At 41.3% G+C, this 15,821-nt stretch overlaps 1 protein-coding gene across 3 annotated transcripts; it reads left to right on the plus strand.

The window, feature by feature from the left end:
• Positions 1 to 225: 225 nt before the first annotated feature.
• Positions 226 to 15,401, plus strand: NRBF2 (nuclear receptor binding factor 2). Of its 3 annotated transcripts, none has more exons than XM_030488737.1 (4): positions 226 to 422; positions 11,067 to 11,151; positions 12,677 to 12,717; positions 13,859 to 15,401. In XM_030488737.1, the coding sequence occupies exons 1-4, from the start codon at positions 369 to 371 to the stop codon at positions 14,573 to 14,575; spliced, it is 897 nt and encodes a 298-aa protein (XP_030344597.1). In that variant the 5' UTR covers positions 226 to 368; the 3' UTR covers positions 14,576 to 15,401. The 3 variants fall into 3 exon arrangements, with proteins under 3 accessions (XP_030344597.1, XP_030344598.1, XP_030344599.1); XM_030488739.1 differs by lacking the exon at positions 226 to 422 and adding an exon at positions 9,581 to 9,721; XM_030488738.1 differs by lacking the exon at positions 12,677 to 12,717 and having other exon boundaries at positions 235 to 422.
• The last annotated feature ends 420 nt before the right edge of the window (positions 15,402 to 15,821 follow it).

The following is a 15,821-nucleotide window of genomic DNA, read 5'->3' on the forward strand; positions in this document are numbered from 1 at the left end:
GGGCTGCGAGCGCTTCCTCTCCGCCTTTAGGAGGCCGCTCACTCGGTGCCTCACACCTCACCCCGCCACCGCCTTCCCTCAGCGGGGAACCGGCACCACCACCGCCGCCGCCGCCGCGCACCCTCCTGCCGACGGCCGGCCGTTGGAGGGGCGGGGCGAGGAGCGGCGCCCGTTGCCCTGGCAACGCTGCCCAGGTCTCGCGCGACCTGGAGGCTCTCGCGAGTCTCCGCCCGGTGCGGGCCGGGCGGAAGCGGCTGCCGTGTTTACAACCCGCCGGGGCGGGGACGCGGGAGCGGCGGCGACAGTAGCCGGACCGGGCGGTGGGGGCCGGCGGCACCGGGAGCGGCGAGGAGGCCGCCTCCGCGCCCATGTGCCCGCAGCCCCCGCCGTCCATGGAAGTAATGGAGGGGCCCCTCAACCTGGTGAGCGCGGGGGCAGGGGGGGCGACCTGTCAGCCGGTCCCGGCCCGCGGCGGCAGCGAACGCCCGCGGCGGGCAGAGGTTTACACCCCTGCCCTCCCACCGGTGGGTAACCGGAGGGAGAAGCGCGACTTGAGCAGTAAATAGAGCCCTCCCTGCCCCCCTCCACTCCCCGCAGCACCTGTTCAAGGCTTGTGCCAGGCCCTGCCACGGCGGCACCGGGCCCTGGCCTGCCTGGAGGCGAGCGCGGCCGAGCGGCTGTCCCGGACTTGAGCCGGCCTCGGGGGTCTGCGGAGTGCTGGGCTCGCCACAGCCCGGTCCGGTGGCTGAGAGGCGGGGGGAAGCGACGGCCAGGCCACGGAGCGCTGAACGGGTACTCCTGTGGGGCCCGCGGCTGGGGCCTGGCGGCTCCGTGCCCGGGAGAGCATGGGCACCGCGGGAGAGGAGGCAGCGCAGGGTGCATGTAGCGGCATGTTTGGATCGGAGGGGGAGTGGGGAGTGTATGTGTTAAGTCTGGGCCAAGTTGTAAGCACAAGGGCAAGGGCAGTTCTGGAAGGAAATATGTAGGTGACACAGGCCGTATCTATGTGAGCTTAAAAAATTTTAGAGACCTCCAGGGCCTGCTACTGACTAGGTGCCTCTTAATTTCAGAAGGTGAAATGCTTTAAAATCTTAAAGCTGCAATTACTCTGCTTAAACCGAATCTCTAAGGAACTTCAGCTGAAACACAGATATCTGAAAAATGCATCTTCACAGATTTTAAAGCAGTCTAAATCAGTAGGTTTCTGTCACATAAACAAGATCTAGGGTCAAGAACAGTTAATTCTCTGCTGGCTTGGGGGTTTTATCGAAGCTGTATCTTGACTATGCTTCAGACATGGTGACACACAGAGCATTCCCTTAGAAAACTAGCTTTGGTCCAGCAGTCCAATTAGCCAGGAGCAGCATACTAGGAATACAGCTGCCATGCTTCCAGGAATTAGTTTGATCCAGAAATTGTTTAGACATTGTCATATGAACCTCGGAGGCTTGAGTGAGTTTAGTTTTTAATCAAAGCTTGTTTGCTCCAGCCCTGATAAACTCTTACTTGCTCCAGGTATTCCTGGAGTCAGGTATTCCTGGATTGTACTCTTCAGTTTCAGAAAGGCTTGTAAATTTGGCATTGCAGAACACCCATGAAATTAGGCCTGAAAATGTAGCAGGAAGATTGTCTGTTTGGATCTGAACTGATGGTGCAGAACTACTCTGGGTATGTCTGTATAGTAAAAACCTTTTTAAAAGTAGATCTAGTGCATGAGCTTCTAAGGAGAAGGTGGTAACTGAATATTCACTAGCCAATGGCTGAAAGTAGCAACTTGGTGGCAGTGTAGTTATCACCAGTTAGTAGTGTTTCCTCCTGAGACCCCTTGCTAAGGAGTATAGGAGTGACAAAGAATATGACTAGAGCCTGGTTGATGATCCTCTGCCCATGATAGGAGTGTGCAGTTACTATACCTGTCTAGCACCAGGCTTACAATAAGATCAAAACACTTCTGCATAACGGATGATACAGGAAAAAGGTTGCTTTATATACTTTGGTACAGAAAATTATGGAGTTGCCTGTGCATATGTTCCTACTGCCTTTTAAGGAGTATCCTGAAATACAAAAACTTTCCTTGAAACTGCTGCACAACACAGTAGTGAATCATCTTATGTAGAAAAATTACCTATTTTTTCAGGTTGTGTCAAGCACCATGAAAACTCTTCATGAATGAGAGCTTGAATGGGTACAGTACTGTGGCTAGAACATGCCTACGTTTTTACAAGGACATGAACAAAAGTAACTAGAGTTTTGCAAAACTCTCCTATTCACAGCCTCTCTCTGCAGCTGAGTTTCAGATTTGCAGCAGCATTCAGGGAAGGTGCCAACCTCCAATATAAGAATGTTCATATAAGTTTTTGATACTATCCAGTGTCATGTATTTCATGTACTTGTCCTGTAAATCTCTTCTCTTGACCTAAGTGTAGTTCTTGTGGATTGAAAGAGCACAACTTTTTTCCAAAAATGCCAAACCATTATTCTGATGAGTCTTAGTTGCTGGAAAGCATGAATACTGTCCTGAATTTCTGGAAGCTGATCTGACCAAAAAAAAAAAAAAAAATCTTTAGCAGTTTTGCAGTATCCTGATGTCTCCATTTCTCTGTCAACATGTATCACACCAACTGCACTTAATGACTTGTACTGGTGGCTTTCAGGTTCAGTTGTTGCTTATACATTTAACTATTTGCTTAGCCTTCCTAATTACAGGTGGCATGCTGTACCTTGTTGTATTCTGTTATTTCAATTACATTCTTTTTCTACCTTCTGAAAGATAATGTTTCTAGCAAAATAATATTTTATCTTTCTGCATCTGGGTCTTAATTAGTGCCTTAAACTATGTATGATTTTTTTTTTCTTAAGCTTAGTTACATTTTGGTTTCCCTAATCCACTGATCTACTTCTGTAGATAGCACTAAACAAATACTGATTTGCTTTCCAGATCTCTTTAAAAATAATAATAATCTATCACTACAGTGGGGTTTTTTTACTGGAAGTTGAAATTACTGAGCTTCAGGTCTAGTGACTTCAATGAGAACAGACCTATCTTTTTAGAATTTGGGCTTAAGGGGTTTTTTTGTTTTGTGTTTTTTTTTTGTTGTTGTTGTTGTTGTTTTTTGGTGGTTTTTTTTTTGTTTGTTTTTTGTTTGGTTTTTTTTTTTAGCTATTATAATCATGCTGAGTCTAAACCCATCTTTCCTTCTTTTAACCTTTCTAGGGCTTATGCTACAATACTAAATGCTGATTTGATTTTTCTGCTGAACTCTCCTCGAGGTATTCATTGCATCCAGTGATACTTCATTTAGGAATAAATTGAAACAACTTTTCCCAAATCTGTTGCCATGGGCTGAGTTATTAGAGCCATGGGGAAGTGTTTTGTGGCAGCTCTGATACTTGAGCATTTATTTTGTCTCTTACCTTTGCCCTTTTCCTTCTTTCCCTCTCCCCCTTTAGGGTACTATATGCTTTGCAGATGAGAAACATCATCTAATCCTGAAAGAATGGTTTAAAGCCCTGATCCTTGTGCTTTTACTAATAAGGAAACCAGTTCTTCAACCTTACAAATAAAAATATTTAGGTTGTGCTGTGGAACTTAAACCAGGTATGGACTAAGTGCAGTCCCTGCACCTGCAGCAACCATGTAGTGGATATTTAGTCCAGCCAAACAATTGTTTCGCACAGTCCAGTGCCATAAACTATAATATCTCAACATTTTAACAGATTAAAATTTATACTGCAAAAACATGGAGGTAAATTTCGTAAGTCTTAGGTACAGGAGCAAAAGGTATCAGTTAAGAAGCACAACAGCACACTGCTGACCATCAGAATTTTGGAAGTAACACAGTGAAAATAGGAGGCAAATGGTGTCAGTCGCAAGAGTCTAGAAAGGAAACTTGCTTGTTGAACAGAGTCTGACATGCAGGACTTTGTAACTCCGCAGACTCTGCTTTAATACCTCAGTATCTTCCTACAGAGTATTTGCTAAGGAGCTATACTGCCTCTATGTTGTATTCTTACTATAAGGTAATAGCACTTTGTATGGTTTATAATAAAATGCAATCCAGAATCTGGTGAATATCTATTGCCTACAAGCTTCTTAAACTGTAAGGGAAACAGCTTGAAGAGCTGTTTTGTTGAAAAACAGAAAGCACGGCTCAGTGGCTGGAGTGAGAATAACACATCAAAATGTATATTGCAAGAATCTCATATAGTGGAAGCTTTTAAAATTAATGCTGTGAGACATTGGTAGCAACTGTTCCAGTGGAAGCCAATCAATGGTCTACTTTATGAAAAAGTTTAAAAGTTAGGTGAATAGTACATCCACATGAGGATAAAAAAACCAAGCAGAATAAATCTGCAATATGGGAGAGTAGGAAGAGAAAATAGAATCTATGTAAGCTTGCTGGACACTGAAGGATTTAATACATGGGCCAGTGTGTTTGAGACTTAATGACAGCCTGCACCTCTGTTATGTTCATTCAAAAAACAGGAATATTATGTTAATCTACAGAAACATCCACTGAATCCAGTTTGTTTTCTTTGATTTTTTTTTTTTTTTTTTTTTTAAATCTTAACCTGAAAGCTGCTCTACTTGCTCTTCCAAAATAAAATGGAAAAAAAGAGAGGCAGATGCACTCGATTCTGAACTCAAACTAGAAAAAACAAAATTGCAGGTAGTGAAAGTGGAAGTATGATTATATAGAAATGCCTAACACAAAGTCTGTTTTTACCACAGGAGTGGAAGCCTTGTCTTTTTTTTCCCAGTAACAACATCAACATGAGCTATATGGGGCCATTCATTTCAGCTAAGGGAAATGTAAGCTGTGAACCCACGGAGGCAGCAGCATGCCTGCTGAGTGAAGTGACCGGAGGTGCTGAGGTGATGCATCAAATAGTCAGCTGAGCAGCCAGATCAGTTATAGCCTCTTTGGAAAAGCTTTACAATGTTGTATTCAGTCATATAACTACTGCCGAAGCACAACACAAAACTGTTCCATGTTGCACATATAACAGCTTGCAATAGCTCCCAGTCAATAACATAATTAGCTAAGCTTTGGGTGGTTAACAGAAGCATTATTTCCTCACTGTTATCTGTGCTGTTTGGGTACCTACCAGCAGTGCCTTTCTGCTGCGTCACACTGGCATCACGTGCATATTGTCAAACCACGCAGTTCAGCTCTGAGTAAGCGTGCCTAACAATTTAAAGACCCAACTGAAGCCTTGGCTGAAGCCTTTCTGCCCCACTTGTTTGCAATTATCGCTCCTAGAATAGTTTGTTTACTGGACTATTTGATGTGATGATTCAATTGTCCCTACTGAGGTGTAGCTCAGTTGCTGGAAGAGCTTAAGCCATGTGATTTAGGGCTACATATAGGAGCCCAGATTGTTTTTGTTTACTATCAGGGCAGTGAAACTGTTCTCATTTAGCTTATAACCTCCATTTAGCAAGACTTGTGTAGTACCAGCTAAAGCACTATATGTGGGGACAAGAAAAGCATTACCAAAGCAGCTGAGAACTGTAGGTATACAAAATGGCTCTGGCAAGCAAGTTGAAGCATTTAGTGTTTTTATCATACTAAGTGGATGAAAAGGAAGAGAATGAGGTTGATTTGACTATGCAATAGGTAAAAGGATACCATACCTTAAAGAAGTTGCAGGTGATCAGGGAAAGAGCTGCAGCTATGCCTTTATGGGGTTTTGAAGACTCCACCTAACCTGAGCAGGGTGAATGCAAGTTGGTTTCATATCAGATCTCTTAATTGCATTTGCATGGTAAGGAACTCAGACTAACCATTTTGTCTGAAATTTGGAATAGGTTAGGAACACATGCATAGTCAAAGCTATTCAGTGAATTAATATTGGCTGGTGAAACAACTGTTTGCTTGTCTGGCCATATATTTAAATTCTGTTACTATTGCTTACAAGAGAGTTGAACTTCAGCATCTCTACACTTCAATACAAAGTGAGTGAGGAATCTGTTAATATTGAGAATACATTCTCATGAGAATTTCACATACTTGTTTTGCTTTATAGTCACACTAACCTGTAATTTACAGTTGAGTCATTATTCTGTCAGGCTTTCAAAGACAAAAAATTGAGCTAACATGTGGCTAGTGGTCTTGGTTGAGCAGCCACAACAGGTTCTGCCATTTTTTTGTTTCTTTTTCAGTCAGCTCTATCTTTCTCTACAGAATACAAAGAGTATTTTTAAGGAGGCTTGCTTCTGTTGATAAAACTATACATTACCATTTCTTTAGGCTTAGTGGCAAATATATTCCCATTATTTAGCATAAGTTACAGTACAACTCTGTATTATTTATGCTTTTACTGTAACTGCCTGTAAAGACACTGTTTTGCATAGTCACCCAGAGTTTTATTCATCATTATTGCTCTTTTTTTATTTAGTTAGTTATTTAAAAAATTACGGCCAAGTTTATCAGTTGTATTGTCTCCTAATCCAATTTTTCAATACATATGTAGACATACGCATGCAAACCTTTCTAAGTTCACTATTTCCTGCTAAGAATGGGCTTGGAAGAGTTTTCTGTAGGTGTAGCAGTGACAGAGTGGTTGTGGGGTGGAGGGAACAATGGTCCACCACCTCATCCTACCCTTTGTGGCCTGCTGCTGTAAACATCCATGAGGAATATACTTAGAACTCTTTTTTACAATATGGAACCAATGCATTGTGCACTTTCTGACTCTTCCTTTCTTGAAAATGCGTTCTTAGGAAAACAGCCCTGTGTCTTTAAGGAAATAAATCCCCAGATAGATCCCTCATCATTCAAAAAAACACCTTCATCTTTGCTTTCAGCAGTAGCAGAGCATAGGTATTGATCCTTTCTGAAGAGGATAACTGGTATACACAGTTCATAGCATAAAATAGATGATGTTAGCAGCAAACAGTAGTTTCATTTAAAACATTTACAAACTGTTCTAGTAGGCAGAACTTCCCTGTTAGTTTTCCTCAGGCCCCATCATGTAGCAGCTGGATTTTCCTGCCTTCATTTGTAACTTTTTTAGTAAGTAAGGCATTGTAATCTGTGCTTCATAATCATATTAAAATATATCATTTCCTAGAGAGTCTCTTGCAACGAACAGAAAGGCTGTAAGCTTAACATCTTTGCAAGGCTTTGTCCACTGAAGAGCTGTTCTCATTTGGGGAAGAAACTAAAACAGAACAAACACAAGACTGTCTGGCTCAGCTACAGGAGGACTGTTGCAAATTACTGCTCTTAAAAAAGGGTATTAGGTGTACCCTATTTGAAAATGAGTAGCACTACATTTACCTTTTAAAAATATTGTAGGATTGAGCGTGTTTTTTCCTGTTGCTCTCTTTTCTGTAATAGCTAGCCATCAACTGGGATCATACGGGAAAAGCAGCAGCTGCTTTCTTTTTTTTAGTCCCCCAACCTAAGATAGGATCATATGGTTGTAATGCTTTAAGTTGTAATGGCACACTGTCTCTAGAAAAAACCTAGCATTTTTGTTTTTGAGTTTGAGGGAGTGGTAAGAGATCTGGTAAGTGGGCCTTACAGCTTCATTTCTCATGGCTTGCAGTCATATCGTTGTCTAGTTTATGTTGGAAAAAAAAGAAGTTGAGTGTTAATTTTTGGGCTGCTAAAGAAAGCTTCAGGCAAAGAGGAGACCTGCATTGCTGTTTAGAGGATGGCTTGATTTTTTTTTTTTTTTACTCTGTTGCTCAGAGATTACACAGGCAATGATTTGGACTAGTTAGGTGGAAAAATCAAATAGGAGCATTTATCTGGAATGCAGGTACAAACTTAAAGATGCAGGTGTCATCTGTTAACATCTCAGCTACAGTTGGAAAGTTTGAGGAAAGCTGTCTAGCTTACCCGCTTTCTGTAGTTGATCCAGAGTGGTTCAAATAAGGCATGCACAAATTCCTTATGAACCAAATACACTGGAGCAAGGTGAGGAAGCTTTTTAGCTTGGTCATGCCTCACTCACATCTGCTTCCTCTTACTAGAGTCAAATTGTTATACCTGTCCATTTGCCTACTGGGAATTCCTGCTCATCCGGATTGGGAGGGACATCTGGAAGTAGTTGTTGACCTGCTTCCCCCCTTCAATTCCATAACTTGTTAATAAATTATAATTATTCTTACACCACATCCCACATTTATTTCCAGCACTGCAACCGGAAGAGGAAAGAGAAATCAGATATATAAACCCACTGCAGTTAGGCAACAGCTGTTTCTGTCATCATCACAGCAGCAGGGCCAAAGTCAAAGCAGCCCTGCTTGAGTCTATTGGGAACTAGCATAGCAGCTCCAGAACTGTTGGTGTAAACACCTTCCATGTCCATGACATCAGACCAGGGATAAACTTGACAGTCTTTTTCTTCACTTTATGATATAGGACCAATTCTTCCATTGCCAATTTTATAACGGGATGCAGGCCACTCTGAGTTCAAAATAGATTTACTAACAATGGTTGGATGCTGTGTTGCTAAGTGTAACTGAGCACTAAGAGTAAACCAGCAGACTAGACAAGATGTAGAAGCTTATCCATGATATATGGCTGTTAAGCACCCAGGTACTTCTGTTGCAGCTTCATCACTTGCTAGGAAACAGTACCACTAATTTCTTCAAAATGCTGGTGATGAATAATCTACCATGAAAATTGCAGAAATTCCTTGGTCTCTCCATAATTAACTAATTGGAACAAACACTCGCAGGGTAGAATAAATGAGCAAATATTTCCTTGTCAAGCTAGCAGGAAAACATACAAAATGAGGAATTCCTCCCTCATGACCGAGTGCAAAACACCTTTCTCACTCACAAGCTGCTTTCTCTCACGGGCTGTGCTGAAACTCATTTTTCTCAGCTGCGGTTCCTGTTGTTTCCACTGGGGAAGTCCGTCGTTCCGGATCAGAGTAAGATGGCCTGACATCTGTATATTTTGATGTAACAGCAAGAAAGGCATTTTGACCCTGTAAACAGAGGATCCTAGCTTTTTGTTTTGCTAGCATCTCTGGACTGTTGTTTTCCTAATTTTATTCACAGTCTAAGCCCAACTTCTTCAGACTCCCTTCATCTTCACTGGGAGTTAACTGAGAATGGAAATAATTTAATTGCTCAATCAACAACTGACTGTCCTCAAATGTTCTGCATGTGCTTAAGTGATTTGAGTAAGATCATGCTTCAGGAGTTTACAGAATATGAAAATAACCTTTGAAAACAATCATACTCAAATTCTTCTATGCAGAAGTTAATAAATGGAACCAGGCCACTGGCTTGTTGACTTGCTTTCTTAGCTCTTCTGTTTCTAGCTACCCTGTTTCCTCCTCTCCTGTTTTTCTAGACCTGCCCATGCAGTTTGCAGAAGTAGCTGTATCAATACTAATTTATTGAAAAATTGTTTTGCAAGGAGCTAGCTCAGGTGTTTTTATGTCTGTGACATAGCTAATTTGTAACTGGATGAGCTGCCAGGAATAACCAGGGAGATGGCTCTATATGAGTTGATACTGTTAGTTCATTCCTGTGGGAAAGAAGTTTATCTTTCTGGCATATGTCAATTGTAGGAGTCCATAGCAAAAGGCCATAAAATAGATGGTTTTCCAATAGAAAAACACTTCCTCTTCTGAGGTTATTAAGACTCAGAGCAGAACCAGCAGGGAATGCTGACAGTGCTCTGAGGATTAAATGAAGGTAAGGAAGAAGAATATAACCAGAATATTTGTTGTGAAGAACCAAGGAGTTGTGGGTTTTTTCAATAACACTTCGTATTAGCATATGAAATCAGTTTTAGAAAAGCCAAGGGTCTAAATGCAGTGATATAACTGTTAGAGATCGCTTAAGAACAGCTGTTCTAGAATGTTTGGATATGGACAAATGGGCTTATTTTTATGTTGATCCTGAAACATGCTTAATGTGAATCGGTGACTTATATTCACCAAACATCTAAAGTCTGATATGTTTTATGCCTTTATTAGGGTGAAGGGAGGGAACGGAGAATTTGTATGGGTCAGAGACAGAATTAGAGAGGCAAATTTCAGGCTTTCAGCTCTTGTTTCCCGTACAGGTTCCATCAGTGTGGATTTGGTAAAGGCTTTCTTGGGAAACAGTAATTTTAAAGAAACAGGCAAAGACTTTCTTCAGATTCAGAAGTGTCTTGTGTTGTTTCACAGAGTCAGTGCCTGGTACCTGATGTCTGTTTACTTCAAAGTGAATATGTAGTAAAGCACTCATGAATACTCTCTGTTACTGGCAGTCTTGCCAATTAGTGATTGTACCCTTTTGTATTACACAGGTTGTCTTGGAGGAAGTACCATAAAATTCATGTCTTTTAGTAATGACAAAAACACTCGCTTTCATGAATGTTGCAGTGCAGGTTATGCAATGCTGTTTCTCACTGCGCATATGCAAATACTTGCATCAATTGTTTGCTTTCAGCAACATCCTTAGTCTTCATAGTGGTTTACATTAGTGGCTTACAAATACTAGTATAGACTTAACTGTTGTATGACAACAGCATGACTTTGATATCTTTAACTATAGCTGTGCTGCTTCCGTTAATTGGTGTAAGCTGCAAACAAAAAACCAAAGATCTTTTGCAATTTCTTCACCCAAGAGGTAAAGCCTCTTGGGCCTCTGGGCAGGGGGCAGCAGAAAATGTCAAACCCAGCTGTAAGCTATAACATAAATCAAATATATTGCATTCTGACAGATAAATTGCTTCTAAATACTTACAGCTTCTCATAACTTCTTATGGCCTACTGGTCTTTTTACATGACTACAGTAAATGCCTGCCTACAAAGAAGAAGATGTGCTTTCTGAGGAACAGCTTCAAAAGGATATGGTTGTGTACACACCATCTTTGCTGCATTAACAAACTTCAGTTCTTGCCTGTGCAGTACAGATTCTCATAAGGTAGTATTAAAGAAGAAATCAAATTATAAAGCTTGGAAGGGAGTGGGAGATCTGAGCCTAAAAGCCTAAGAAATGGAATCAGTACAGGTTTCTTAGATATACTGATTATTTTTTAAAACAGGTATAACTATTTGTCAGTTAACCCTCGTTGGTGTAATGTTCTTTTTATTTTAAGGCTCACCAGCAGAGCAGAAAAGCAGACCGTTTGTTAGCAGCAGGGAAATATGAAGAAGCAATTTCGTGTCACAAAAAAGCTGCTGGTGAGTAGTAATTTCTTACATTCCATATCTTAAAATCAGTTTCTATATTTGCATGCTTCATGTAAGTAGAAGATCTAGTTACTTGCAAAATTTTTATTCTTAAAATGTTAATTTGTTTTTTAGTCCAGATCAAGCAGGCCTTTTGGAAACATTTTTTCTAATATGAGCAGCTGAAGTCACATGTTTCCAAAGTTGTTTTGATTGGTGTGGTGATCACTGTGAAGGCAGTTCTTGACCAAAGATGAAACCAACACGCAGTTGGGAACCTGGTGTAAGCCAGCTTCACTTTATACTTCGTATTTTCTTCACTGCTTTCATAGCCGAAGTCACCTGCTTTCTCTGTTGATAAAGGAAATACTTAGACAAATATTTGCTTGCAGAATACTTACTTCCCTTTCCTAATGTCTGAATCAAGACAGCTAAGAACAGGTGATGAGCTCAGCTTTCCCAGAACTTGGACAAAACAGCAAATTGCATTGCAGGCCTTGACACTGTGATTGACAGCCTCTCCTAAGTGAGACTTTGTGCATTTACCTGTCCATTTAATAGTCATACTTAATTATTTGTGTTGGAGTCTGTCAGCTGTGTGACAGTGCAGCTACTACTTGGCAGAAGAAGAAAGAGGAGGTCTTAATTGGTGCAACAAGTAGGACATTTCCAGTGGCAGGGCTTGTGTGGAGACAAAATAAGTGGCTGTTCTGAACATCGTAACCTAGATACCAGGCGTTCTTACTTTGCATTCGTAAACACTAGAAAACCCCATAAAATGAGAAACTGATAGTTTCTTTAGTATTTATGAATAATCAGAGCAATGAGGGATAGCACTTCTAATATGCAGACTTCTCTTCTTTGTTTCCTTCACTTCATATACCAGGACAAAACCCAGAAATGTATTGAATGTTTCTTGCTTTCTTTATCTGATGATTCTGTGCCATTATTTTACATCCTTCTGTATTTGGTTAAGAATTCCTTATACTTCATCATTTTCAGCACTAGCAAGGTAAGTGCTGCTCTGACTTAAAGCCAGCAACTTTCTGGAGGAGGTCGATGAAAGAAGGGGAGAACTACAGACTATATACCTCTTTGTCAAAAAGCATGACTTCATAATACTGGCATGCCATGGACGAGGGGATTTTACTTACCCCATTTTGTCTTTAAATGGTTGTATGTTTGAAGTCTGGTCCTTGGTTGTGTTTCTTCCATTCAGGGGAAAGTTGTTGTTCTGGGACTTTTTGGAAATGGCTGCTGTCCTCCCCTGAAAAACAAATTGAAACAACCTGAGCTAACAGGATGCCATGGGAAGGGTGTGGTGCTTATTACATGATCTTACAGTAATTTTTTTCAGACTTTTGAAAAACATCAGGTGTTTCCAGCCACTGTAACTTGGTAAATATTTTGCCTCTGGACTGCTGCTTTTATGTGGGGATTCAGAATACTGAAGGTCTGAAGCCTTTTCTTAGCTTTTATGGAAACGTTCAGGTTTTGTAACCCTCTCCTAAGTGTGTATCAATTTTCTCTTCTGCAGCATACCTTACAGATGCTATGAAGCTGACCCAGTCAGAGCAGGTGAGACCAAAATGCAGCAGATGCCAGATTGGCCATAGCTCTGTTGTATGCCTGTGTGTCATATTGTGCCATGACTGATCATACCCCTCTTGGGCATTAGCCTCTGCGTAGTTGCCTGAACTTGTGTCAACTGCACCAGGAGTTTTGGAAGTGCAGTGATGCTAGCCTTCCTTGAGAGTTTTTCCAAGTTTACTTGGAACAGGGACGAGAGAGAGAACTACTAACCCATCCAGGGGTTCTCCAACAATGGTTCCTAGTTTGCAAGGCATCTTCAAGAAGGTGATAAAACTAGTTTCATATTTAACATTTGCTGTAAGGTACTTAGGCTGTTCTGCTGAGGCACAAAGCTGAGCATCTCAGCTACAGTCTGTAATTTTCATTTTATTCATCCTGACTGGGGGATCCCCAGAGCAACAGCCCTGCACCTATCTATCTGTAAATTCAGCAGTGTAGTCTGCTCAGCACTTTCTTAGCAGCAGGCTTTGAGTTTAGCCAGTATTACCAAAGCAAATGACCCTTGAAGATCAGACACCTGTCTTTCATCCAAAAGGTCATTATTTTAGAAAAATGGAAGCGTCTTACCCAGGTGGTTCCTGTGAGTTATTAACCACCATGCCACCCCTTTCATTAACTATGGCTGAATCATTTGGGACCGTATCTGGTCTTGGAGCATTTTTCTGCTTAGTGTTGGCTGTTATTAATGTCTACACAGATACCATCACAGAAGCATACACATACTTTTTATTATTTAACTAAAGCGTGGCTGTGCATGCCAAGTGACTCCTTTCCTGTGTTGGTCATAGGTCAGTTAAACAACTAGGGTCTTCACTCAGAGGTAGTGTAGCCTGGTCAGTGACTTAAAAACAAAACCCAGGCAAACAAAAGACCATACGTTAACTCACTCCTTCACAATTCCAGGAGTTAAGCTAAATTTGGGGGGCATATCTGAATCTGTTGCATAGTACAAGCAGCAAGCACTTCTAGTTGGATTTAATATCTAAATAACAAAAGCTCCTCCCCTCCCTTGGGCATGCTGTGATGCTGTTTATGTAAATATTTACATGTGTGTAACTTTATGTTGTGAATGTTTGGGTGGGATTAGGGATCACCAATTAAGTTGTTTAATCTTGTTCTTACTCAGGCTCAGCTGTCACTGGAATTACAAAGGGATAGTCACATGAAACAGTTACTGCTCATCCAGGAGAGGTGGAAAAGGGCAAAGAGGGAGGAAAAGCTGAAAGCCCAGCAGAATGCTGACAAGGAAATAGCTGCACACCTTCAGACTTCTTATAAGCCACCTGCTGAAGACTCTGATGATCAAAACGTACTGGTTCCTGTTACTCAGAAATACAGTCCTTCCACAGAGAAACATCCACAGGATATTCAGGGTGTCTTTGACAGGGACCCGGATACACTCTTATTTCTGCTTCAGAAAAAAAAGGAGCCGGTGGAAGCATGTATTGGGAGCAAAGCTCCAAAAGACGACAAAACAGTAATAGAAGAGCAAGCAACCAAAATTGCAGATTTGAAGCGGCACATAGAATTTCTTGTAGCTGAAAATGAGAGATTAAGGAGAGAGAATAAGCAGTTAAGAGCAGAAAAAGCGAGACTTCAAAAATCTCCGGTAGACAAGGAGTTGGATGTAGATGCTGACTTTGTTGAGAAGTCAGAGTTGTGGGGTCTGCAGCAACAGCCAGAAACTGCTTCTTCAGCTGCAACTTGGCAAAAGTTTGCCACAACTGCTGGGAAGGCAAAGGACATTCCAATACCCAACCTTCCCCCCCTGGACATCCCGTCCCCTGAACTCCCTCTGCTGGAACTCTCCGAAGATATACTGAAAGGACTGATGAATAGTTAAAAACCAGGAAAAGTGCTCAATGTACTCACTCAAACTTCAGAAAAGGGAAAACCACCAGGACAGTGGTGATATCTGAGGGCAGAAACGTCTAACACAATCCTACTGTTGGAGAAAAGGCATTAAAGCAACCTTGTTACTGTGAAATACACATCATATCTGATCTACTTCATAAAAGTCAGAGGTACCATAATCGGTATAAGATGGCAAGCTCTTTAGTCCTTCTCCCAATGTTTCAAACCAAATGACTGCCTGGAGAATGTTTCAAGTAACAAAATCCTTTAGGGTTTTAAAGTATGCTATACGTAATAGTTATCTATAATGCCATAAATGATGGTGCAGAACCTAACTGTTATGGTTGCCAGTCGGCTGCCACATATTGAAAAAATGCTTTCTAGCATGAATTTAAACTGTGCATTTCATTATGCATAACTTTGTTAATTGAAATACAGTGCAATTTATACACCTCCTAGATGGATTTATGTGCCACGCTCTATACTCCTGACCATGTTAACCTCAAGTCAGGAGAGATGTTAATTTCCATTCTATGAAGGAACCAACTTATTAGTTCTGTTGACGAGTTTTTTTGGGGGTTATCTGTTTACATAACTAATCAGGGTGCATTGAATCTAGCTATTGGTTTCTGTATAAAGTGACATTGTTTAAAAAAAGAAAAATATACTTAAGGAAAAATACCCTTTTTGTTTTCAGCGATGCATGAATGGAAGTAATTCTAGCTGGCAGTATTTGATTGAAAAAGAAATTGTTTACAGCTTAACCTGATTCAAAAAGGATATGAAAATAAACACTAAGGTGTTTTGACACTAAATCTGTGTTAAATCTCTACAAATTGCAGAGTATAAGTAAGAAATGAAGATTTTATACTAACAGTGTTAGTACACATGTACTGATGAACTTCTTTGTTCATCATCCAGGAAAGCTGGGTTGAATTCAGAGGGCCTTGCCTCTATACATGCCATAACTTGGCCAATAGCTGGCTTCTAACACCTACAGAGGGCTGAAGTGGAGGAAGCAGCACTTGGTTTTGCTTGGGGACAGGCTCCCTGGAGCTGAATGAATGGTGCCACAAGAGCTGTGCACTCTCACTTGGCACTTTGGTTCCTGAGCCCTCCTCACACTCTGCCCCTCTCAGCGTGGGCAAGCCCATGCCTGCCCCTGAGCTTCACCAGCCCTAATCCTGTGGTGGAGTGTTACCTGAACCCAGGCTTTCTCAAGCGGACGCAGAGGG

This window comes from Strigops habroptila, chromosome 5 (assembly GCF_004027225.2).
Source record: "Strigops habroptila isolate Jane chromosome 5, bStrHab1.2.pri, whole genome shotgun sequence".
Taxonomy (NCBI): domain Eukaryota; kingdom Metazoa; phylum Chordata; class Aves; order Psittaciformes; family Psittacidae; genus Strigops; species Strigops habroptila.